This window comes from Chionomys nivalis, chromosome 1, assembly GCF_950005125.1.
Source record: "Chionomys nivalis chromosome 1, mChiNiv1.1, whole genome shotgun sequence".
NCBI classification, from domain to species: domain Eukaryota; kingdom Metazoa; phylum Chordata; class Mammalia; order Rodentia; family Cricetidae; genus Chionomys; species Chionomys nivalis.
In genome coordinates this window covers 37091640-37115785 of record NC_080086.1, presented here as the reverse complement: position 1 = coordinate 37115785, position 24146 = coordinate 37091640, and the positions used below count along the sequence as shown (strand labels likewise).

The 24146-nt window shown below is 48.9% G+C and overlaps 2 protein-coding genes across 3 annotated transcripts; one reads left to right on the top strand and one right to left on the bottom strand.

Annotated features, from left to right (window-relative positions):
• Window positions 1-967: 967 nt before the first annotated feature.
• On the top strand, window positions 968-10991 carry Ogg1 (8-oxoguanine DNA glycosylase). 2 transcript variants are annotated; one of them, XM_057768754.1, is made up of 8 exons: window positions 968-1337; window positions 2255-2502; window positions 3202-3381; window positions 5702-5883; window positions 8018-8168; window positions 8307-8356; window positions 8539-8628; window positions 9177-10991. In XM_057768754.1, the coding sequence occupies exons 1-7, from the start codon at window positions 1201-1203 to the stop codon at window positions 8626-8628; spliced, it is 1038 nt and encodes a 345-aa protein (XP_057624737.1). In that variant the 5' UTR covers window positions 968-1200; the 3' UTR covers window positions 9177-10991. The 2 variants fall into 2 exon arrangements, with proteins under 2 accessions (XP_057624737.1, XP_057624746.1); XM_057768763.1 differs by lacking the exon at window positions 9177-10991 and having other exon boundaries at window positions 8516-8632.
• Window positions 8811-20041, bottom strand: Camk1 (calcium/calmodulin dependent protein kinase I). The gene is made up of 12 exons (XM_057768742.1): window positions 19888-20041; window positions 17830-17944; window positions 15886-16017; window positions 14762-14836; window positions 14542-14680; window positions 12921-13047; window positions 12751-12826; window positions 11740-11852; window positions 11188-11266; window positions 11001-11088; window positions 9192-9309; window positions 8811-9088 (listed from the first exon to the last, which is right to left on the bottom strand). Exons 2-12 carry the CDS (start codon window positions 17910-17912, stop codon window positions 8994-8996), a joined length of 1125 nt encoding a protein of 374 aa, XP_057624725.1. The 5' UTR covers window positions 17913-17944; window positions 19888-20041; the 3' UTR covers window positions 8811-8993.
• Between the last annotated feature and the right edge of the window lie 4105 nt (window positions 20042-24146).

The window sequence follows — 24146 nt, the reverse complement described above, 5'->3', positions numbered from 1 at the left end:
AGTGGAAAATGTCCTCGTGTGTCAGGCTAATGTCTCAAGTTCATGCCTCCTAGCCTCCAGCATTTTTTTAATATCTTCGAGAAAATTATAAGTGATATAGTCGTTTTTGGGTCAAGGTGACTGGTGCTGGTAGTTGAATTGGTCCGTTAGGCTGCCTGGGAGCCACATACTGGTACTGGGACTCAGTGAACCCCGAAGAAAGCCCATACACAGGCCCTATTCCACGCGGCGTGAGGGCAGATTGGGTATACTTAAAGGAACGTGCCCTGATTGAAGTGGGTGGCTAGAGCCGAGACTGGCCTCTGAATCCTGGGAGGAAGGCAGGGATGGCACATTTGGAGCCGCATGGCAGGAGATGGAGGGGGACAGCGCTAACAAGAGGATGCTCTGGGATTCACTCACACTGCCTCAGAAGAGAAGAGGCTCGTTGGCGAAAGGCTTGAGCAGGGGAGGATGAGGTAGGTTCTTGTGGTTTGTTTCTTGAGACAGGGTCTCGCCATGTAGCCCAACCTACTTCAGCTTAGAACGTGCGGCCATCCTCCCGCCTGCCTCTGCCTACCTAGTGCTGGGACGACGTGAGTGTACCACCACGCCCTGCAAAGATGTGACTCCAGAGCGGGCCAGCCCGAGAAGTCGCAGGCCCTGAGATCACACCGAAAGCTCTGAGATGGCAGAGTCCGGCCGCCGGCGACTAATCGCCCACAGCGAGGCTGGCAAACCAACCGCTAAGGCGCCTCAGACAGGCCCGCCCACTGGGCCACACCCGAGTTCTCATTGGCGCCTCTCACTTTCTCCTCGGATTGGCTAGAATCAAATAAGTCGGGGGTTGGATCTACTTCCGGTGACAGTAAACTGGGACCCGGAAGAGCCTCACTGACACGGCTTTCCAAAACTACTACGGACGCGCCGGAGGAGGCTGGAGCCGGGAGGCTTTGGGGGCGGGGCCACGTCAGGAAGAAGAGGCGGGGCTTGCTCCACAGGCCTGCAGAGTGGGCAGGGTAGGGCTTTGGTTTCCTGCAGGAGGCCGGCCTACTAGGAGAGGGAGACTCAAACGGGGACCGGCCTTCCACCAAATCCAGAGTCTAGGACCCAAGGTGCTACCCCCTGAGGGGCCGTGGTCACTTGTGAGCGGGGCCTTAGGGCTCAGGAAGGTCGGGTTCTGAGTAGCCGGACCGTGATGTGCGGGAGGCTGCTATCCGAATGTTATTCGGCTCTTGTTTGCCTGGCAGCATGAGGCATCGCATCCTAACCTCCAGCCCGGGCCTCTGGGCCTCTGTCCCGTGTCCACGCTCCGAGCTGCGACTGGACCTGGTTTTAGCTTCTGGACAGTCCTTCCGGTGAGTGTCTGCGCTTGGGCGGACCCTTCCCTGGGACGCTGACCCCTCCATGCCGCCCACCAGGAATGCAAAGAATGATGAGAGTAAGAATGGAGACGCAGCACTGGTGGAAAGCTTGTTACCTCCTGTGTGCAGCAGATGTAGTGAGCGTGCAGGGCTGTGAGGAGCAGTAAAAGTCAGTGAGGAAGCTGAGGGATGCAGCTCAGTGAAGAGTGCTTGATTTTCATGCACAGGGCTCTAGGTTCAGTCCCCAGTACCTTTTTATATTATTATTATGAAAACATACTCTTTTTTTTTTTTGATTTTTTGAGACAAGGTTTCTTTTTTTTTTTTTTTTTTTTGGTTTTTTCGAGACAGGGTTTCTCTGTGGCTTTGGAGCCTGTCCTGGAACTAGCTCTGTAGACCAGGCTGGTCTCGAACTCACAGAGATCCGCCTGCCTCTGCCTCCCGAGTGCTGGGATTAAAGGCGTGCGCCACCATCGCCCGGCTCTGTAGCTTTTGGAGCCTGCCCTGGAATTAGCTCTTGTTGACCAGGCTGGACTCGAACTCACAGAGATCTGCCTGCCTCTGACTCCTGAGTGCTGGGATTAAAGGCATGCGCCACCACCGTCCGGCGAAAACATACTATTTTTACTTTATAACTAATAAATCGGTTTTTGGGTGGGACTTTTTTTTTTTTCTGGTTTTTCGAGACAGGGTTTCTCTGTGGTTTTTTGGAGCCTGTCCTGGAACTAGCTCTTGTAGACCAGGCTGGTCTCGAACTCACAGAGATCCACCTGCCTCTGCCTCCCAAGTGCTGGGATTAAAGGCGTGCGCCACCACCGCCCGGCTCTTGGGTGGGACATTTATAAGACAGTAGGGACCTTAAAAAGCCCAAGATGGGTAACTGAGTGCTAGAATTGTCTGCTGGGTCTCAGGTGGAGGGAGCAAAGCCCTGGGCACTGGAGCGGCGTGCTGGCGGATCAAGTATGGACACTGACTCAGACCGAGGAGCAGCTCTATTGCACTGTGTACCGAGAAGACAAGAGCCAGGCCGGCAGGCCCACCGTAGAGGAGCTGGAAGCCTTACACAAGTACTTTCAGCTGGATGTCAGCCTGGCTCAGCTGTATAGCCATTGGGCTTCTGTAGACTCCCACTTCCAAACAGTGGCTCAGAAATTCCAAGGTCAGTACAAGAGGCAGGGATGGTGGCTTTTGTACATTGGTTAACTCACAGCTCTCTAACTTAGCTCGCCCTCTGTAAAATGGCGATACAGGGCCAGTGAGATGGTTCAGCAGATAAAGGCGCTTACCAGGCAAGCCTGATGACCTTGTGTTTAAGCCTAGAACTCACAGTGGAAGGAGAACCAATTACCAGAAGTTGTCTTCTGACCTCCACGCGGGAGCCAAGGCTCTCAGTATGCCCACACTCATATACTCATGTTAATAACAAATAAATAAAATTTACTTATTAAAGTGATTAGACTGGTGCTTAGTACATTGCTGTTGTTATTATGGTCATGATGATGATGACCGCCACAGTGAAAGTCTAATCCTGGCTATGTGTCCTGGAGCAGGTGACATCATTCATTCTGTCATTGTATACAAGAGCACATTTGCTCTTTGGGGCTATAGGGAGGAGGAAAATGGACACAGAGCCCTGCTCCTGTGGTGATGGTATGGTGTCCTTTCTTCCTCAGTGGAATGGGGTGGTTACTCAGACCTCACAAGATGCCACGAGGCACGAGTGGTCTAGCATTGATTTCTCTCCCCCATTCTCCTGCGTCTCCCTACAGGCTCTAACTATAGTGTCTGATGTGGAGGGATTCCAGGAAGCCAGTCCTTAAACAGATGTGTCTCCTACCCCTGCCTTTCTGATTTCTAGGTGTGAGATTGCTGAGACAAGACCCCACGGAATGCCTTTTCTCCTTCATCTGTTCCTCCAACAACAACATTGCTCGAATCACTGGCATGGTAGAACGGCTATGCCAGGCCTTTGGACCTCGACTCATTCAGCTTGATGATGTCACTTATCATGGTTTCCCCAGCCTTCAGGTCCTGGCTGGTGAGTAGGTGGGTGCTCCTGAGCACTTGGATAGGGAGACCTGTTCAGTTCTCCCCAAGCGACCTGCTCATATCTCAGAACTTCCCACCATCCCAACACTGTCTCCATCCTGAAATACCAGCGCTTCATTAGTTGGCTGTTTGCCAGTGTATCCAGTACCTCATTAGGGAAACATCTGTACACAGTGTTCAGTAGCTTAGGGTTACAGGCATGTGATCTGAGACATACTGCCTAGATCTGAATCCTAACTCTGACCCTTAAAAATGTTGTTTAGCGTGTGTGTGCTTCAAACCCAAATCTGTGAAATGGAAAATAATGTTACATATTCTGTCTGTAAGAATCGTGAGGATTGAATAAAGGGAGATACATCCTGCATCTAGCAGAAAATAAGTGGAAAATTCAAGCTGTTGTCGCTAAAGTGAACCCAGCTCACTTGTCCTATAAGGCAAGTGTATTGGTTAGCAGATATGAGGACTAAATCAGATGAAGTGCTCAGGGACTGCCTTGGTACATTCTCAAACGGGGTGTCTTTTGGTGCAAAGAAGGGTCTTAAGTCTCTGCTCTTGGTCTTTGCTGGGAGGTGGTGGTGCACACCTCTAATCCCAGCACTCAGAAGGCAGAGGCAGGTGGATCTCTGAGTTTGGCTTAATTTATTTGTAGATTGGGAATATCAGTTTCTATTTGGAAGGGTTTGGGGGTGGATGAATCAATGGTGAGGCGTTGAAAGGAATGAGTTTAAGAACACAGGCACTACTGCCCCCACCTGAGAGAACCTGTCTCCACCATGCCCTTTCTTTGTGTTGGGGGAGTGGAGTCAGTAGGTGAGGAAGTAGGTAGTGTTTGCACATATGTGCATGTATGTGTGCATGTGCATGAATGCATGTGTCTGTGGAAGTCAGAGATCAATGTCAGGTATTTTCCTCAATTGCTTAGGTTTTTGTTTTTTCTATTTTAAAAATATTTATGTTCTATGTACGAGTGTTTTGCCTGCATGTATACATGTGCACAGTGTGCACATGCTTAGTGCCCACAGATGTCAGTAAAGGGTGTCAGATCCCCTAGAACTGGAGTCACTGATGGTTGTGAGGTAGCAAGTGGAAGCTAAGAACTGTAACCTGGGCTTCTGCAAGGGCAACAAGTGCTCTTAACTGCTGAGTCAGCTCTCTAGCCTACTTAGCCCCTTCTAAGCCCTTATTGTTTTCTCTATAAAATATGCAACATAATGGTGCTGTCCTTAGGATCCTTAAGTAAGCATAATGTGCTTTGCCAGTCAGTGTGTAACACGCAGCCCTTGCTGTTGCTATAATTTATTCATGAGTTTATTTTGTGAGTGTGTGCATGTGCAAGTACACACAACTTTTCAGATGTCAGTTCTTTCTTTTGGGGCAAGTCTCTCGTTGCATTACTGCACTGCATATCCCAGCTGGCTAGCCTGTGAGCTTCCAGTGGATTCTCCTATCTCTGCCTCCCCTCTCACTTGAGCAGTGCTGAGATTACAGATGTGAACCTCCATCTGGCTTTTTATGTGGCTCTGAGGATGGGGCTCAAGTCACTAGGCTTATGCAACAATTGGATTTACCTGCTGAGCCATCTACCAAACTTCTGCACCAGGTTTCTAGGCCATGGATGTGAGTGCTTCTTGAATAAAACTGGAGTTCTTCCAGAGCAGGAGTCCTCAGCCCCTGCTTCAGACCCCAACACAGAGGAGGTACTAAGGGAACATTTATGGGGACGGAACTCAGGTTAACTGTGTCTTTTCATATCCAACTGTCCACTGACTCATAGAGGACAGTAAATAGGAAAGAAGTGCCTAGGGGCTGGAGAGATGGCTCAGAGGTTAAGAGCATTGCCTGCTCTTCCAAAGGTCCTGAGTTCAATTCCCAGCAACCACATGGTGGCTCACAACCATCTGTAATGGGGTCTGGTGCCCTCTTCTGGCCTGCAGACATACACACAGACAGAATATTGTATACATAATAAATAAATAAATATTAAAAAAAAAAAAAGAAGTGCCTAGAAAAGCACTAGAGTGGGGCTGGAAAGATAGCTCAGTGGTTAAGAGCATTGCCTGCTCTTCCAAAGGTCCTGAGTTCAATTCCCAGCAACCATATGGTGGCTCACAACCATCTGTAATGAGGCTGGTGCCCTCTTCTAGGCTGCAGACATACACACAGACGGAATATTGTATACATAATAAATAAATATTTTTTTTTTAAAAAAAAAAAAGGAAAGCACTGGAATGGGGAGATATTATATACTAACCCGAGAACAGGAACAAAGCGAGGATACCTGACCCCTCCTTTCCTCTCTGCCCCCACAGGTTCAGAGGCAGAGGCTCACCTCAGAAAGTTGGGCCTAGGGTACCGGGCCCGCTACATATGTGCCAGCGCCAAAGCTATCCTCAAGGAGAAAGGTGGGCTGGCTTGGCTGCAGCAACTTCAAGCGGCCCCTTATGAAGAGGCCCACAAGGCCCTTTGCACCCTGCCTGGAGTGGGCACCAAGGTGAGGCCCTAGAGAGGTAGGACATGCCCTTTTTACCCACACTGAGAGTCGGAGAGGTGGAAACAAGGCAGAGCTGAGTATCCAGGGAAGCCTGGCTCCTGGAGGAAGTGCAGGAAGGACAAAAGAGTAACAAACGTGTTAGCAGAGATGAAAGAATTGAGTATAAAAGAGCTGCCTTTTGGATACATTTTTAGAAAGGCCCTTTGTGTCAGTGCATTTATGTGTACTCCTGTGTGTGTGCAGAGATTTCCACAGGAGAGAACAGGGAAGTTCGTGCTGGTTACTTTTGGGAAGACAAATGGAACAATGTTTCTATTTTTCATTCTTTCTTTTCTTGAAATTCCATGTGCTTACAGAATGTTGTGTTGCTATCAGTAGATTTATCTAGCAGACAATTGGAATTTATAACTTATCTTTATTGTTTTATACTCCTCTGTGACTTAAAATTAATTTTCAGAACTAGATAGATGGCCCAAAGGTTAGGAACACTTGCTGCTCTTCCATAGGACCCAGGTTTGATTCCTAGCACCCATGTCAGATGGCTTATAAAATGAATTTTTGGTGCTGGCTCTCAAGCCTGACAACCTGAGTTCAGTCCCCGAGACCCACATGGTAGAAGGAGAAAACTGATTCCCGCAGTTGGTCTTAGACCTCCCTCGGACCCCTGCCCCACAAATAGATCAGAACGTACAATTTTTAAATTTTTAAATGGATTCTCACTTAATTTTGAAATAAAGTATTTTTATTTCTGTATTTGTGTATTTTGCCTGTATGTATGTTTGTCTGCCACTTGCATGTATGGCTCCAGGAGGCCAGAAGAGGGCGTCAGACCTGTAAGCTACCATGAGGATGTTAAGAGGGTGTCAGATCTGTAAGCTACCATGTGGATGTTAAGAATAGAGCCCAGGCCAGGCGGTGGTGGCGCACGCCTTTAATCCCAGCACTCGGGAGGCAGAGGCAGGCGGATCTCTGTGAGTTCGAGACTAGCCTGGTCTACAGAGCTAGTTCCAGGACAGGCTCCAAAGCCACAGAGAAACCCTGTCTCGAAAAAACCCAAAAAAAAAAAAAAAAAAAAAAAAAGAATAGAGCCCAGGTCTTCTGAAAGAGCAGCCAGTGTTCTTAACTGCCGAGCTATCTCTCCAGCCCGAGCTATCTCTCCAGCCCCACTGACTTAAAGAGTCTTTTTTTTTTTTTTAAAGATTTATTTATTCACTATGTATACAGTATTTTGTCTGCATGTACACTTGTAGGCCAGAAGAGGGCACTAGATCTTGTTATAGATGGTTGTGAGCCACCATGTGGTTGCTGGGAATTGAACTCAGGACCTTTGGAAGAGCAGGCAATGCTCTTAACCTCTGAGCCATCTCTCCAGCTCCGTGACTTAAAGAATTTTTAATGGAGCAGGGCAGTGGTGGTACATACCTTGAATCCCAGCACTTGGGAGACAGAGGCAGGTAAATCTCTTGAGTTCAAGGCCAGCCTGGTTTACAGAGTGTGTTCCAGGACAGCCAGGGCTACCACCACCTGGATTCCAGTTTTCTTTGTTCTCTCTCTCTCCCTCCCTCCCTCCCTCCCTCCCTCTCTCTCTCTCTCTCTCTCTCTCTCTCTCTCCCTCCCTCCCTCCCTCTCTTTCTCCCTTCCCCTCCCCCTCTCCCTCTCTCTCCCTCTCTCTCATGTATACAGTGTTGTATGCCTGCACACCAGAAGAGGGCACCAGATCTCACTACAGATGGCTGTGAGCCTCCATGTGGTTGCTGGGAACTGAACTCAGGACATCCCTGTCCTGGCTTTGTAGATCAGACTGTCCTCGAACTCACAGAGAGTTGTCTGCCTCTGCCTCCCAAGTGCTGGGATTACAGGTGTGTGGCACCACCACCTGGCTGAGGCTCAGGTTTCTTATCTCTGTAAAGAGTATGCTCATACCTTCTCCCCTGGTTATGTGAGCGTATGGCCTACACAGGTGCTCACTTCGGAGCACATCTCCGTGAAGCTATTTTTAGAAGTAATGGGTAATTGCTGCATATTGACTGAACAGGCAGAACAGTGCTACCTTGGTGGAAAGAGGAAGCAGATGGCTTTGGATGCTAGCCAGATCCTGCCATTCCTCCACACAACAGTTCTCTCTTTGTCTAAGGTGGCTGACTGCATCTGCTTAATGGCCCTTGACAAACCCCAGGCTGTGCCTGTGGACGTCCATGTATGGCAGATCGCCCAGCGTGACTACGGCTGGCAACCTAACACATCCCAGGCTAAGAACCCGAGCCCTCTGGCCAACAAAGAACTGGGTGAGGAGAATGTGTGATGCTGGGGCATTGGGCTGAGGTTGGAGAATCTCTGCATTCTTAATCATCTCTCCCATACTCCCCATCTGAGGATGGAGGGCATGTGGATCAATTAATGTAGCCTCCTTAATTGATCCTTAGGAAACTTTTTCCGGAATCTCTGGGGACCTTATGCTGGCTGGGCCCAAGCAGTAAGTATACCTAGCTCAGACCCTAAAGGACTTCTCCCTCAGCCGTGCTTGACCCCTAGACTCTTCAGCCACCTAGTCCCATGACTCCCCCTCCCACCCCCTCCCCAGTTTATTCTCCATTGACCCCAGCCTGATCTCAGCAGCCCCTCCTTTCCATAGACTCCTTATGCCCCTTCCCACAGGTGCTGTTCAGTGCTGATCTACGCCAACCAAACCAGGCTCGGAAGCCACCAGCAAAGCGCAGGAAGGGCTCTAAGAGACCGGAAGGCTAGGTAGGACCCAGGGGACAAAAGATGTCATTAGTATCTATCCCTTTGTTCTCCACTTCTCTTCTCTTTCCCCACCCAGTTTCACGCCAAGAAGAGTGACCACTCCTACCTCAGAGGCCTGCGCCCCCAAATCAAGCAGTTTTTACAGCAGGGGCGAGGGAACTGTTTGAGGAAACAGGGCTGTCTTGTTTTATCTTCCTTTATTACAAGAAGGAACAATAAAATAGAAACATTTGTATGGAAAATGCAGTGGAGTGAGAGGGAAGGAGTGAGGAGGGATGGGGTAAGAAACTCCCCAGTTCTAGGCTGAGGAGGAAGCAGGCTGCTCCCAACCCCTCCCGTGAAAGAAACCCTGACTTCCTTGGTGTTCAGTCCATGGCCCTAGAGCTTGGGGGTGGTGCAGGGGGCAGCTCCGAGCCTGGCTCCACACAGCAGTCTCGGCAGCAACAGCCAGCTGCTGGCCCTGTGTGGAGAAGAGAGCGGAGGTGGCAGTGGAGTGGCTCCAGCTCCAGCCTTACGTTTCTTCGTGGACCACCCGTCCCCACCCACAGGACCCTGGTGCTTACCCCCAGCCGTTGGTGTCAGCAGCTCCCCGTGGCTAGCTGTCTGTCCCTGCCCCTCCTGGCTGGTGCCCAGCTGCAGCTTCCTCATGTGCCGAACCACAGCCGTGGCGTTGAAAGCTTGCTGTGGAAGAAGAGGAGGGAGGACTGCTGGAAGGATCCTTGAGCTGGGGGTCGGCAGGAGTCTCACATGTTACTCCGTGACTCCCTAAGTCCTCCAAAGAAACCCTATAAGGCCTTACTAAATTATATTCGGTCTTACATACAAGCACATGTATGGTGTGTACAAAGGAATTCATAGTCCTGTAACAAACAACGTAACAATGTGTCAAGCACAGCTCTGAGCACACTGCATGGTTATTCATTTAATCCTCACAAAATTCTGTGAGGTAGCACATTTTATTTGATTTTGTCTTTTTGTTTTGGTTTGGTTTGGTTAGTTTATGATTTTTCGAGATAGGGTTTCTCTGTAGCTTTGGAGCCTTTCTCAGAACTCCTTCTGTAGACCAGGCTAGCCTCGAACTCACAGAGATCCACCTGTCTCTGCCTCCCAATTACAGGAATTAAAGGTGTGCACCACTACCCCCCAGGCCCAAGTACTGAGATTAAAGGCTTGTGCCACTGCACCTGGCTCTGGCTCTGGCAAGCACTATTAATAGCATTGATTTCTTTTATTTTTTTTTTAAATGGGTTGTCATGTAGCCCAGGCTGTCTTCCAGTACTACCCCTATCGCCTGAGTCCTGGGACTATAGGAATGTGCCACCACCGTGCCTAGTTTTAATGTGATGCTAATGCTCCCACCCAGGGTTTCATGCATGCTAGGCAATCACTCTACCAGCCGAGCTATATACTCACCCCTGCCCCCTTTTGAGGCAAGGTTTCACATACCCCAAGCAGACTGACCTCACTCTCCCCAAGTGCTGGAATGGCATTAATTCCAAAGGAGAAAACTGACGTGCAGAAAGGTTGAGTAATTTACATACTTGTTTATCTCATTTTATATTCCTCTTATCCACCTAGATGTCCTACATATCTCTCAAGTTGACCATGTCTAAAACTAAACCTCCTCAAGACATGTTTCTGCTCCTAGGGTCAGTATCGTGGTCCACATTGTCCCCAGCCAGAAGGTTGGGGCAGCCCTTAACATCTCACTCCCTCAGCATGCCTCCCATCTTTTCTTTCTTGTGAGTCTACCTCCTGCTATCAACCACCCTGTGTTCTTCTTGCTGCTTCTGAGTCAAGCCCCACTATCTGCTGCATCTCTGACACTACTGGGCCTCCCAAACTTCCCTCCTTGCCTTCTCTACATCCCGAAAGCAGGTCCTTCTTCAGGACAGGTTCCCGCTGTCAGTCTTTCTGGGACCATCCTCTATAACAGGTGGGTGCCCCACTGTAGCATGCAAGGATCTCAGTGACCCCTACCAGCTTCTGCAGCCTGGGCTCTTGATATTTAGTTCCCCTAGTTCCTCTAGCCCCTCTAGTTCAGCAGGCTTGACATTCGGCCACAATCTTACCCAGGCCTCTTTGCACCCCTGGTCCCTCTGCCTCAGGCATATTCTCTACACCTGGTTAATTACTAGTCAACCAACAGATCTGTGACCACCTCTCTGACCCTTCTTGGGTCCCATGGGCTATGGATCCTGGAGAGTAGGTCTGCCCCTCTAGAGATGGACTTTAGAGGTCAAGTGGCCTGTAAAGTCCGGAACAAAGGAGATCTTTGGAAAGCCTCCCTGGGCATGTCCTGCTTGCATTTGGTACTGGGTGCGGTGTAAGTGGAATCTAGGGAGGACCAAGGATTAGGAGTATATGCTAACCTTCCACTTGCTCTTGGCAAAGTTCTTCTTGATCTGCTCGCTCACTGACTGGTGGATATTCTTATCCAGAGCTGTATCTCCTGCAATCCTAGAATGGGAGTATACGCAGATTTGCCTGTGAGGCTGGAGGCAGGCCTGGGGCCCCCAGGTCCCATCCTAACATATCGTTTGGAGTGGGAACTCTCACCATGGATGTTGCAAGGCTTGCTCACAAGTGAACCTCTTCTCCGGGTCTTTCTCCATCAAGTGCCGTATGAAATCTTTGGCTGAAGCCCCAAGACAAAAGTAAAGCTGCAGCATGACCATGCCCATGGACACCCCCAAGACAGTACGTAGTCCCTCTGATCTCACCTGGCAACGGAATCACCTCACACACCCCAGCCTTCCCGCTCTCTCCTTTCTTGAGAACATATTTACAGAAGAATCCACTCAGTGCGCTCACACTACGCTGATGGAAAGCCACTGTGTGGCCATCACAAGCTGGTCCCTAACTGTGACATGAAATGGGAGATGGAAGTGTGCTGTTTAAGCCTCAGGGAAGGCAGCCTTAGGGGAGTTATTTTTGCAAATACTATATTTGAAGACTGAATGAATGCCTACAGATCTGTCAGATTAGGGGACAAGTAGAGGGAACCTAAGGTGAAACATATTAGCTTCTAGTTTGGTACTAGGAGACACGACAGAAGACAGACAGTGGGGAGACCCTGAGAGCAGATGAAGAAGGCAAAAGACCCAATACCAGAGTCAGAGATGTCGTCCCAGTAAGGAGAGTCAAACTCATACTCGGCCTTCAGTATCTGTTCAAAGAGTTTGGCATCATTTTCATCATAGAAGGGCGGGTAGCCACAGAGCCTGGGCAGAGAAAAACCCATGTCAGCTTTAATTTGTTGACTTGGGGGTTGGGGCTTTGGGACAGCACCAAGAACCAGTCAGAACCCACAGGAAATTCTCTTCCTTGCCTTGCCCACTTCCATCTGGCAGTCTGGCCTCTGTCCCTTGAGCCTACTGTCCTAAGCACCTTTGTGTTTGACATTCTACCCACACCTAAATTGTCTGGATCCTTTACATCATTCAAAAGCTGTTCATATGTCACCTCCACAAAGAGCCCTTGACTATCCAAAATGACATCTATCTCCTCTTACTGTGCTTGGTTTTTCTTCACTGATTTAGCAGGTGACAATATTTTATAGATATGTGTCAACTCTCTTTTTTGTTTGTTTTTTTGTTTTTCGAGACAGGGTTTCGCTGTAGCTTTAGAGCCTGTCCTGGAACTAGCTCTTGTAGACCAGGCTGGCCTCAAAATCACAGAAATCCATGTGCCTCTGCCTCTAGAGTGCTCAGATTAAAGGCATGCACCACCACTTAGTTCTATGTGTCAGCTCTTAAGGGCAGGCACTTGGTTTGGTGCTAAATCCTTGGTGTTTACACAGTGCTGGAAACACTTGTCGTTTTGTGTGTTTGTATATGATATTTTGCCTGCATGTAAGGCTATGCACCATGTATATGAAGCCACAGAGACAAAAGAAGGCACCGGATTCCCTGGAACTGGAGTTACACATGGTTGTAAGCCACCATGTGGGTACTGGAAATTGAACCTGGGTCCGCTGGAAAAACAGAAAGCACTCTTAACCACTGAGCCATCTCTCCATACCCCTGTTAGTATTTAGCTGGTAGCTATAACTACAGAAGGAGGGGACAAAGCAGGGAAGACAACTCTAGACACAGGCTACCTTAACTGTGCCCCACTTACAGTATATAGGCAATGACCCCTATGGACCAGCAGTCCACGGCCTTGCTGTAGGGCTTCTGGGCCAGGACCTCAGGGGCTGTGAAGGGAAGGGGACATGATGGTGAAAAATGTCTGTCTTGTAGTTCCTAGCTTTTTCCTCACCCCCAGCCCCAACCCAGGGCCCTGCGCACCCACGTATCCTGGAGTCCCACAGGCTGTGGAGAGCACACTGCCTGGGTCCTCCATCTTGGAGAGGCCGAAGTCGGAGATCATGATTTTGGAGTCTTCATCCAGGCTGTAGTACAGCAGGTTCTCTGGCTTGGAGGGTAGGAAAGAGGAGAAGGGGCAGTCAGAGGTAGCCAGAGACTGTCAGCGCTGTCTGCTTCTGCTAACTCCATTAGAAGCTAGCTAGCGGGCAGTTGTGCAGGATCGAGAGTTCAGTGTGTTCTCGGCTAATGCTGAGTTCAAAGCCAGCCTGACATACACAAAACAAGTGGCAAAAGCCTGGATCCTAACTATTCCAGTGGGTGAGTCAGGAAAATGCAAGGTCCAAGGCTCACCTTGGCAACAGTCAGTTCAAGGCCATCCTGGGCCGTTTAGAACTTAGCTCAGAATAAAAACTAAAAAGAGTCATGGAATATGTGTAACGGAGGCAGAAGGGAGACTAACTGAAGAAGAAAGGGGAGGAGGGGACATGGGAGAGAAAGAAAGTATAGTGACACCTATGTATGAAGATGCCCTGATGAAGCTCATGACTTCGTGTGCTCACCTAAAAAACTGCTAACAAGGAAAAAGCAGTGGGATAGAGAAAAGAGGCTGGGGCGGCATTTGGGCATGTAGGTAGAGCGCTTGCCTAGCATCATATGTAGGCCCTAGGTAAGTAAGCAGTGCCAAAGAACCCAAGGAAATTCTCTAAAGGTCAAAAAGGTCACAAGCTTTAAAAAGGAAGATTGTGGGAAGGATTTTCTTAGACCTTACAGAAATCCCCAGTGCTACCAAAAAAAAAAAAAAATACTTTTTTACCTCCTGTACTGGACCTTGAATAAGTACCTGACTGGTTTTAACTGTACCACATAACCAGCCTGGCCATTCTGAACAAACCAAACCCACTTTACAGATGAGTAAACTACTGCCTTTAGAGGCAGTGATTGTCCCAACAGTCGGGGCATGGCTACACTTTAGACCAAGCCTGTTTTATCCCAGATCCCTTTCATTCTGGACTGGAAGGTATTTCTTTTCCCCCCTTTCTTTCCCTTCCTTCTTTCCTGTTTCCTGCCTTTTCTCCTTCCTTTCCTTCTTCCTTTCTTTCATTTGTTTGTTTGTTTTTTTTGTCTTGGTTTTATTTATATTCTTTTTTTTTTTTTTTTTTTTTTTGAGACAGGGTTTCTCTGTGTAGCCATGGCTGTGCTGGAACTCACTCTGTAGACCAGGCTGGTCTCAAACTCAGATCTACCTGCCTCTGACTCCCAAGTGCTGGGATTAAAGGCAGGCACTGCCACACTTGGCTTGGACTGAAGTGTATTTTGGTGTAAGCCCCTATCCATCTTTCTGAAGCTTTGCTGTCCTGTTTGTTCCCTGCAAAGAGCAAGTAGGGTCTTCATTATCAGAAAAGGACATGTATGTTGTTAAGGTAAAATAACAGTCCAGCCCACATTTTTTGTCCCTGTCTGATCTGGAATAAAGGAGTTGGCTTAGTGGGTCACAAGAAGTTCAGTTTGCAAATGGGAAACTGAGGCTCCAGTGAGGGGCTGAGAGATGCCCAAGGGCAGACAAGGCGAGCTAGCAGGGTTCACTAGGCCCCTCAGAGCTCACCTTGAGATCCCGATGCACGATGCCCAGGTCATGCAGGTACTTGACAGCATCCAGCACCTGGAAGATGAGGCGGCTGGCATCCCGTTCTGTGTAGAATCCTTTCTCCACAATGCGGTCAAATAGCTCCCCACCTGAAACCCTGCAGCAAGGGACAGGAAAGTCTGGCCAAGAGAATAGGGCAGCGGAGGGAAGAGGAAGGATGGACAGACAGGCCACTCACAGCTGCATGATGAGGTAGAGGTGGCCCCCGCTCTCATAGATGTCATCCAGGGCTACGATGTTGGGGTGCTTAATCCTAGAAGGAGAAATGAGGTGGCTCAGAGCTTAGGATGACTCGACTGCTCTGCTCCCCAGCACCTGCAAACAGGGCAGGACACCAAGAACCCACTGTGGAAAAGGTAGTGCTAGAAGGTCAGAACAGAAGAGCAAGCACTGGGCTCTGGTATCAAACAGACCTGGGTCCAAATGCTGCCTCTGCCTAGACACATCTGGGTCCAGATCCTGCCCTGCCACGTGCTACCTGGAAGCTAGTATTTTCACTTTGCAAGTCTGATGGGAATGCAGCTTCTAAGTTTCCTGTGTTACCCCTTTGCCAGCTCCTCTACCCAGAGGCCACCTCCAAGAAGAGGGAATGTCTGTCTAATTCAGCTCTATTCTAGCACCAGGTACAGAGTAGTTGCTTGTAATGTTTGTAATGTTGAACAGAATGTCACCTCTCTGAGCCCGAGTGTCTTCATTGATAAAAGACAAGTAATCGGCCTTCAAAAAGTCACATGAAGATTACATGACATAGGCAAGCAAGGTGCTTGGTCAGTCAGTGCCCCACAGATGAGCCAGTAGCAATTGGTCTTGGTGGTAAGAGTGAATTGGCTCTCCCATAGGCTTGCTGTATAACTTTGGGCAAGTCTCTTGCCCTTGCTGGCCTCATTATCTCCCCCACTCAGATAAGGGAAATGAAGTAACCATCTCCTCTGTCAGATAGTTAGGAAATGGCAGGCACTGGAAGCAAATGGTTGCTATAAGCTTTGCAGCATGAGCAGGTTTCCTGTCAGCATGGACATACCAGTTGGTTGCTAATTGAGTCAGGGGGTCAGCAAATAGTGTGTCTGCTTTGCTCTGTGGGAGAAGCTTAGGTGGGTAGAGAACTATATGGGTGGTTGACCTTGAGACCCTACGAACAGATCATCCTCTATAAACAAGCCCTGGCATCTCAGTTTCATCTGGAAGGTTAGTTCTGCCAATTATTCCCTGCCAAAAAGAAGTTCTCATCCTGTGAGGCCCAGAAGTCAAAGGATTTCTAAAGCAGGGGAATGGGGGGGGGGGGGTATTACAGGGCCCACACACTTGTGCAAGACGGCGATCTCATTCTCCATGCTGCCCTCTTTGCCCTCCAGGGCCTTCTTGGCGATGCATTTGATGGCCACCAGCTTCTGAGTCCTCTTGTCTTCTGCCAGGATTACCTCTGAGAAGGCACCCCTGTGAGATAGAGGTTTGCAAGGTGAGGAGCTAGAATCCCAGCTTCCCTTGCTCTCTCCTTCATCCGCTATAGCCTGCATGACCACCTGTGTCCTTTACTTTTCTACCCCCTGGCTCCAGAGGTGGTCACAGAAGCCAGACCTGGCCAGTTAGAGTTGTCTGTCCCTTGACTCAATAACTGGTCACATACGTGCCCGTTTCCTGGCACTGACCAGGAGGTACTCTCCTAGTAAGTTGGTAGGATGTAACCCTGGAGTGGATGGCAGATAACTTTGTCAGTGCTTGAGGAGAATCTGCTTCAAACTGAAGCCAACCAAAGGAAGCCAAGCTGGGAAAATAGACAGTTTTCTGATAGCATGTGAGCCAACTGGGCCTGAACTCTACTCCTGTGATATTTGATTGTGTGTGTGTGATTGATTTTTTTTTTCTGTTAAAGTCAGTTTGAGTTGTGGCTAATTTAATGCCCTTTAGAACCTCAGAATTAAACCATTACCTGAGAGTGTTTTGAAATGCAGTCTCGGGTCTCACCAACCCTAGACTGCCTATCAAATGCTGCATTTTAACTGGTCCATGCCTAGTTTGTGTGCTCAGTGAGTTTAAGAGGCAGGGGTTTATCCCAGACTCATAGCAACAAATAAATCCATCCTGGCACTCACTGATCAAGGAGGATCTGCATCTGTTTGTTCTCCCTGGGAGAATAAGAAGTCCTAAGTCAGAATCACCCCTCGAGGCATCCCAGTCATCGAGGACAACTAGTGACTGATCACAACACTGGTTGCCATTCTTGGCTCCCCAATTTCTTTTCTTTCTTTCTTTTTCTCTTTTTTTCAGATTCATTTGCTTTGAGGGTTTTGTCTGCATGCATACCTGGTGCCCCACAAAGGTCAAAAGAGGCCATCAGAGCCCCTGGATCTAGAGTTACAGGTGCTTGTGAGCCACCATCGGTGCTGAGAACTGAACCTAGTCCTCTGCAAGAGCAAGTAGTGCTATAACTACTGAGCCATCTCTGCTGCACCTATGGCCAGCCCTAAATGCCTTCCTCTAGCCTGTGAAACGACCTCTTGCCTCCTTAGCCTGTTCTCAAGGCTTTGCATTCTCTGCCCCTTTCCATCTCTTGCAGCTTCAACTCCTCCCAGTCCTAACTCTGAGCTCCAGCAGACTCTGCCTCTTTCTAAGGCAGCCTGGCCTCTGAGTCTTTGCATGTTTTGGTCCCCCTGCCTTGAGTTCCCTTCCTTCTTCCTGGCAAGCATAAGCCTGCCCTGTCCATCTTCCCTTTCAGCCTCTAGATCTTGTGTCTCCTTCAGGGAGTGTTCTCCAGCCAGAAGAGACGCTTGCCTCTATAGCCTCAATAAGAGCACCATATACATCTGCCTGTCGTTTTGTGTCTGTCTGTCTCTCAAGACCAACTTGTAAAGGAAGAACCTGGGTTGAGTTAGATTTGGTTTCCACCATCAAGAATAGCCATACCCAGCCTCAGTTTCCAAACCTAAGCCAGAACACCTGTTCTTGGCAGCAAGCTAGATAAATGACTTTCATTCTCCTGTGCTTCCTTCTCTTCATAAGGGATCTTTGACTATACGAGAGAGGCCCCATCTTATCCACTGTAGGCCCCAAACAAAAAGCTGGACTGGCCTACGTCATGCCACAGCCCTGGTCTGCTCGTAGGAAAAGGGAAGTGCTGGTCAACTGGCCAGAGGAAGCACCACCCCAGACTCAGCCTCTCCAGCCATCAGACCCAAGAGTGAAGCCCTTCCCAATTCCATCCCTAGCTCAGATATTGCTCTCCCACCCCACCCCCACCCTGAGACTCACGTGCCCAACACATCTCGGAAGTCATAAATGTCCCTAATGTCTTCTGCCTGCTTCCACCTGGGGCCTTCCACTGCCCCTGGCATGGCCCACTGCCCTCCAGCCACAGCCAGGGCTCCTGGAAGGGAAATGGAGGGAGAGATTCAGAGGGTCTGCCCTCTCTGAGAATCTATTGCATGTCCCATTACTATCCAGCCAGCACGAGTTCACTCATCCCTTGAACTACTCATTGACGTAGTCATTCAGTCTTCACCAGTCATGTGCTCATGCAACAGCATCTGTTCGAAAAGTCTTATGCCTAGAAAAAAATCATTCCTGGTAGCAGCAAAATTCTCAGTATTCATGCATTCCTTCACTTCATTCTCCATTTTGCCTCAGTCTTGAATCATAACACCCAAGGAAACCCTCCCCTCAAGAGAGAGCAGATAAAACCACAGAGCAGCTAGAAGCAGCACCCTAGAGGAACCCCCTGCCCAGAAGCAATGATGCCCAAGTCTCATCCTGGGAAGGGCTGGGGTGTCCTCTCCCTCCTCCTTACCGCCCTAGCCTCTCGGAAATCAGGTTTCCGGCAGCCTGGGCTTCCAGCAATATCTCAGCCACGTTTTTAAATAGCTCTTTCTCACTGTTACCAAGGCAACATCAGCCACAGCTGGAACTCCCCAGGCCTAGCCCTCCTGACTACTGTCTGTGTCCCAGCAGCCTGAAAACTGGTCCCACCCAGCCCCTCTTGGTCTGACCTTATGTATTTTGGACCTTTCTCTAGACTTCTGCCTCGTCCTACAAGAGAGGGTGAGTTCTCTCCCCATATATCGTGTCGAAAATAGGAAAGTGAGGTTGGAGATGGATAGGGTGAATCCAAAGTTGTCCAAGAAACATCAGCCCATTGTGGTCCAGCCATTGTGGTCCCAGCTAAGTTTGCTAAGGGCAGAAGCTGTCTTCTGTTGATCCAGGAGAAAGCTAAACTGGGGATCACTCAGAAAATAATCTCTCGACATCCCCAAATCACAGAGGATGAGGCCAAATAGAGCCCCTTATACGCCATAGCTCTGGGAAGATGCCCTCCTTCTGATTCCTCGCAGAAAGATGAAGGGAAGGCACCCTGAGCAGAACTGCCCACTCCTTGATTGGGACCTTACTCCCCAGCATTGTCCAGCCAGCCAACCATCCCTGGGCCAAAGGAGCCAATGGTGAATTTAAGAAGTCAAGTCCGGCTCACCTGGAGGCCAGCACTAATGACCCTCATGGTTCCACACATTGCAGCAGACATCAACATCAGGAATTCTATGACTCGAACCCAAACACCTGCATCTAGACAGCATACTGCGCACCATGGCACCTGGTTATATGCATATGCCCAGGCATCAGCATACATGTTCATATGTACAGCCCCAGGCACCCCCATGCTCTCACACATTCCTTTTTGTACAAACACCCTCACCCAGACCCCTTACACTCCAACTGATTCAATGCACACACGAACAAGGTGGTATCCATTCCCACATACCAGACTTGGCAACTTCAATCCCATCTACATCCTTCAGCTCCACTGCCCAGTGCCCTACACAGCAAACCAAGCCTTAACTCTCATCCTAACTCTGAACACCCTCAGAACAGAACCAAACCTCCCCCAACTCTGACTTACTACACTGCAAGCCAGACACCAATGCGCGTGTGTGTGTGTGTGTGTGTGTGTATCTTTGAATACCATATGCAACAAAATATGAATTTCCAGACTCCCTTACACAACTGAAGCACATGCCTGCTTCAGGGAACCCTTACGTACCCTCCTCCCCCATCTACACTTCCAAATGCCCACGCCCTTTCAGTCCGGCCTTGCGCTTGGACATGCGCGCGCATACACAGCCCCCCTCCCCACCCTGTTCTGACACCCAGGCAGTATCCCCGGAGGTCACCTAGCACCTGATGGGTCTGGGACTGAGGTGGGAGAGAAAGGCCCAGCTCTATTCAGTCCAGGGTTCAGGCGCCCCTCCCACCCTTGGGCTTCAGTACCCTGTGGCTGGGGCTCCCAGCGGCACAGAGCAGGACGGACCCCGGCTGTACCTGCGGCTGCCCCGCGTCGGGGCTGGCTGCGGGGGGCCGAGGTGGCTGGTGCGGAGCTCCCTCCGGGTCTGTGTCTGGTCAGCCTGCCTGCTCAGTCGCTGGCGCTTGGCTGGGGCTTGGCTCTCTCGGCCCGCCTGCGGCTCTGATGTCAATGGAGGAGGGGCCTGAGGCAGAGGACCTGGGGATTGGGTGTTGAGGGGACGGGCACTCTGAAGAAGGGCCCCATGATTCCACTACAGCCCCTGCAACATGCTTCTTGCCCTTTGGTCTTCAGCAGGACTCCTGTCAGCGGAGACAAGTGCGGTCCGGAGATGTCTTGAAATCAGCAGTTGGTCAGAGGCAGACGGTATTCAAACCGACATTTATGAGATGCCAGAGGCTAGCCAATTTGAGCCTGGAGTTGCTTTCAGAAGAGTTCTGCTACCTCCCGTAGGGTTCTTAGGCTTTTAACCCCTCTGTCCCCACCCTCTAGTGGTTAAAGGGAGCTGGGCCCATGGAAGGTTCAGAAGACTAGTAAAGGGCTGGTGAAATAAAGAGCTGCAGGATCCCATTAGATTGGCAGGTAAACTGAAGCCCCAAGTCAGTGGAAACAGAGCGGCTCTGCTCCCAAACACTTGCAGCTACTGCTCAAAGGGACCAGGAGAGAGAGGTGGGAAGGGGGAGGTGGAGTTAAATCTGGCTCCTTAGGGAAGCGGGCCAAAGAGGACCACAGTGCCATGTGACAGACCCGTGGCTAGGAGCCAGAATGGGGAGGGTGGAGCAAATCTGCTCCTGGTGCTGCAGGCTCCAGGCCAAGGGACCTGACCCGACTTGGTTTAAGCAAGACTCTTTGGGAATAAATTGAGCTCAGGCTAGAAGGGGAAGCAATGGCCGGAACTTAAGGTGGGTATGTCCTAGAGCCAGGCAAAGGAGACACTGGTTCCCAACATGACCTACCTACCACACCTCTCACTCCCAGTGTGGCTGTCCATTGTCCTGGAGTAGTCAAGCCCGGGAAGATTGCTAGAAGGGTGGTCTGGCCACCCGTACCACGCTCCATCTTCCAAAGCCTCACTTTCTTCTCTGAGATATGGAATTATTAATGACTGACTCAGAATTCTCTTAAGAGTTCTGTGTAATGGGTGTGCAGTACTTAGACCACTAGTTCAAAACGATCTGGGATGGTGGCTCACACAATCTGAGCTGGCTGGGGATGGTGGTTCACACAATCTTAACTGGCTGGGGATGGTGGTTCACACAATCTCAGCTGGCTGGGGATGGTGGCTCACACAATCCTTCAGAGGCAGAAGTTGATACATTATCAACTGTTCTAAGCAAGCTGGTGAGATTCTCCTTCAGTGGCAGGGAGGAACGAAGGACAAAACGAGGATGTGCAGATGGCTCAGGATGAGGGTACGCTGCTCAAGCACACAACCCGAGTTCCAATCCCCAGAACCCATGTAAAAAGCTGGAGGTGTCTGTGTGCTCCTGTAATCACAGAACTGTGGGGAAGCCTGTGGAGCATGCTGCCAGCCTAGCCCCAGGTTCAGGAAGCAACAGTGTCTCAAGGCAGGGAGTGATAGGCCACAATACTTGCCATTCTCCTCTGGCTTCCATGGACTTGCACGCTCACATACACACACACACACACACACACACACACAAAGTAAAACTTGAGAAAAAGATTCAGTATAAACCAGGGCTCAAGGACAAGACCTGATCTGACCAAGGTCAGATACTAAGGAAGGGGCATTTTCTTACTTCACATCTCAGCATCTTGGGTTTGTAACCCACTTCTGACCCAGGCCCAAACCTCTATTTTAACAGCCATCCAACATGCCATTGAGCTAGAGAGAAGTGTTGGTACATTGTGTTTATTTCTAGAACAATAATACTGGATGATAAGGTATCCCACTGAGGGCTGGTACAACTTTTTAAAAAAGATTTGCTTACTTTTTCTTTTACATCTATGTGTGCTTGCCATTGTGTGTGCACCACGCTCATGCAGGGGCCCTTGGAAGCTGGAAGAAGGCATCTGATCATCTGGAACAGGAATTACAAGTGGCAGTGAGCCACCATGTGGGTATTGGGAAGCAAACCTGGGTTCTCTGCAAGAGCAGCAAGTGCTCTTAACTACTGAACCACTGCCCAGTCCCAACATGTACAGCTTTTATGTTCTTACACTTTTCCTGCTTTTAAAGCTTTTCTGGGGGCATTTAGGTGTTCTTACTTTTAAAAAAAAAAAAATTACTATATGTACATGTGTGCTTGTGTGCATGTACAGAGGTCAGAGAACAACTTTAGGAGTTGATTCTCTCCTTCTACCATATGGGCTCCAGAGATCAAAGACCAGACTGATAAGTTTAATAGTAGATGCCTTTAACTATTGATTCATCTTGCCTCACTTTTTCTAATTTTTATTTTTCTTTGCTTTTTTTTTTTTTCCAAGACAGTTTCTCTGTGTAGCCCTGCTTGTTGTGGAACTAGGTTGTCAGGCTGGCCTTGAACTCACAGAGATCTGCCTGCTTCTACCTCCTAAGTGCTGGAATTAGAGGCGTGTGCCACCACTGCCTGGCTTTCTTTGCTTATGTTTATAGATTGATTTTTATTTTATGTATATGAGTGTTTTGTCTGTATGTAAACCATGTGTGTGCAGTGCCCTTGGAGGCCAGAAAAGGGCATCCTATACCTTAGAACTGTAGTTACAGATGATTGTTAGCCTCTGTGTGGGTGCTGGGAGCTGAATCAGAGTCCTCTGCAAAAGCAGCAAGTGCTCTTAACCACAGCCATGTTTCCAGTCCTGCTGTTAATTTTGTTGAGACAGTTTCATGTAGTCCAGGTTGACCTCAAATTTGCTATGCGGTCTGAGATGACCTTGACTTTCTGACCTTCTCCTTCTACCTCCTTAGCTCTATGTTCACACCCCTAAACCTTGATGCACCAGAGCTAGCACAGATCAAATCACAATCACCAAGTACCAGGGAATCGGAGACTAGAACTAGAGATGCTGAGTTCATGGAGCCGCCTTCCCTCCTCTTCTGTCTTGATTCCTCTTCCCATACTGTCTCATTTCCAATACAGAATAATATTCTCTACATGGCATAGAAGGGCTCTTGAGTCCCTAAATCTTTCTGAGTAACTGAGTGATGTAGCTACAATGTTGCCAGGGGGAAAAGGCACCATACTGGACAAATATTCTATGGTGGGTAACCAGCCACACACAGGAGTACCTGGCCCAAAGGAAATGGGAAAACTAGGCAGGCAGGAACAAGGAATCCACTTCAGTCTTGTTCCTGTTAGTCACAGAGAGCCAGGGTAACTTTTTTGGTAGCTATTCTTCCACTGTTTCAGATACACCTGGATAAGTTTAACTCCTGCTTCAGCTACTTCCAGTGAGCAGTCAAGGACAGTCAAATATAGGCAGGAAAAAAGGATATGATAGTATTGTCTTCCTCTTTGCAAACCTGGGAAAATGACCAGTCCTTCTTCATTCTTTCTCTTTCTGTTATTTTCTTGCCTTTCTTCTTCCTTCTCATTCCCCATTCCCCTCCCCCTTTCCTGGAGTTGGAGTTCAGGGTCTTGTACCTATTGGACAAACACTGTACCACCGAGATACAACTCCAGTTCTTCCATCCATCCTTTAACCCAATGGAGAATAATTTATTGGGGGAATGAATGGTCCTCTAACATTAGAGAAAATAGGAGAAACCACAAAGAAAAGATGGACAAACTTGTTTATAAAAATAAAAAACTTCTGCCCGGCAGTGGTGATGCACACCTTTAATCCCAGCACTCTGGAGATAGAGGCAGGTGGATTTCTGTGAGTTTGGGACCAACCTGGTCTTCAGAGCATGTTCTAGGACACCCAGGGATACACAGGGAAATTCTGTCTCAAATATATATGCAAATAAATAAATAAACTTCTTCCACTTTTGTTGGTGGGGGAAAGTGTAATTTACCCTACTCCAAATCATGGTTAACAGTGGAAAACCAACTTCAGACTGGAGAAATACCTCGCATGACATGGTGACTCACACCTGTAATCCTAGCGTTTGGGAGGCTAAAGCAGAACCGCCACAAGTTGACAACCAACCTGTGCTACAAAATGAGATGTAGTCTCAAAAAGACAGTGGTTTAATATCTCTGTTATATAAACAGCACATAAAATTCATATTAACAACCTAATAAGTCATCAAGGACATAGATGAGTGTAGGGCATTTTCTGTCTCAATAGTTAGAAAAGGACACAGCAAAAAGGAAAGGCCATTTAATAGCCTTTC

Coding starts and splice junctions, on each gene's coding strand:
- Ogg1 (XM_057768763.1), top strand. CDS start 1,201: ATGTTATTCGGCTCTTGTTTGCCTGGCAGCATGAGGCATCGCATCCTA. Junction 5,884..8,017: donor TGCCTGGAGTGGGCACCAAG/GTGAGGCCCTAG, acceptor TCTTTGTCTAAG/GTGGCTGACTGCATCTGCTT. Junction 8,169..8,306: donor TCTGGCCAACAAAGAACTGG/GTGAGGAGAATG, acceptor ATTGATCCTTAG/GAAACTTTTTCCGGAATCTC.
- Camk1 (XM_057768742.1), bottom strand. CDS start 17,912: ATGCCAGGGGCAGTGGAAGGCCCCAGGTGGAAGCAGGCAGAAGACATT. Junction 14,681..14,761: donor CTCTACCTCATCATGCAGCT/GTGAGTGGCCTG, acceptor CCCTTGCTGCAG/GGTTTCAGGTGGGGAGCTAT. Junction 11,267..11,739: donor GGACGACATCTCTGACTCTG/GTATTGGGTCTT, acceptor TTGGGGCTTCAG/CCAAAGATTTCATACGGCAC.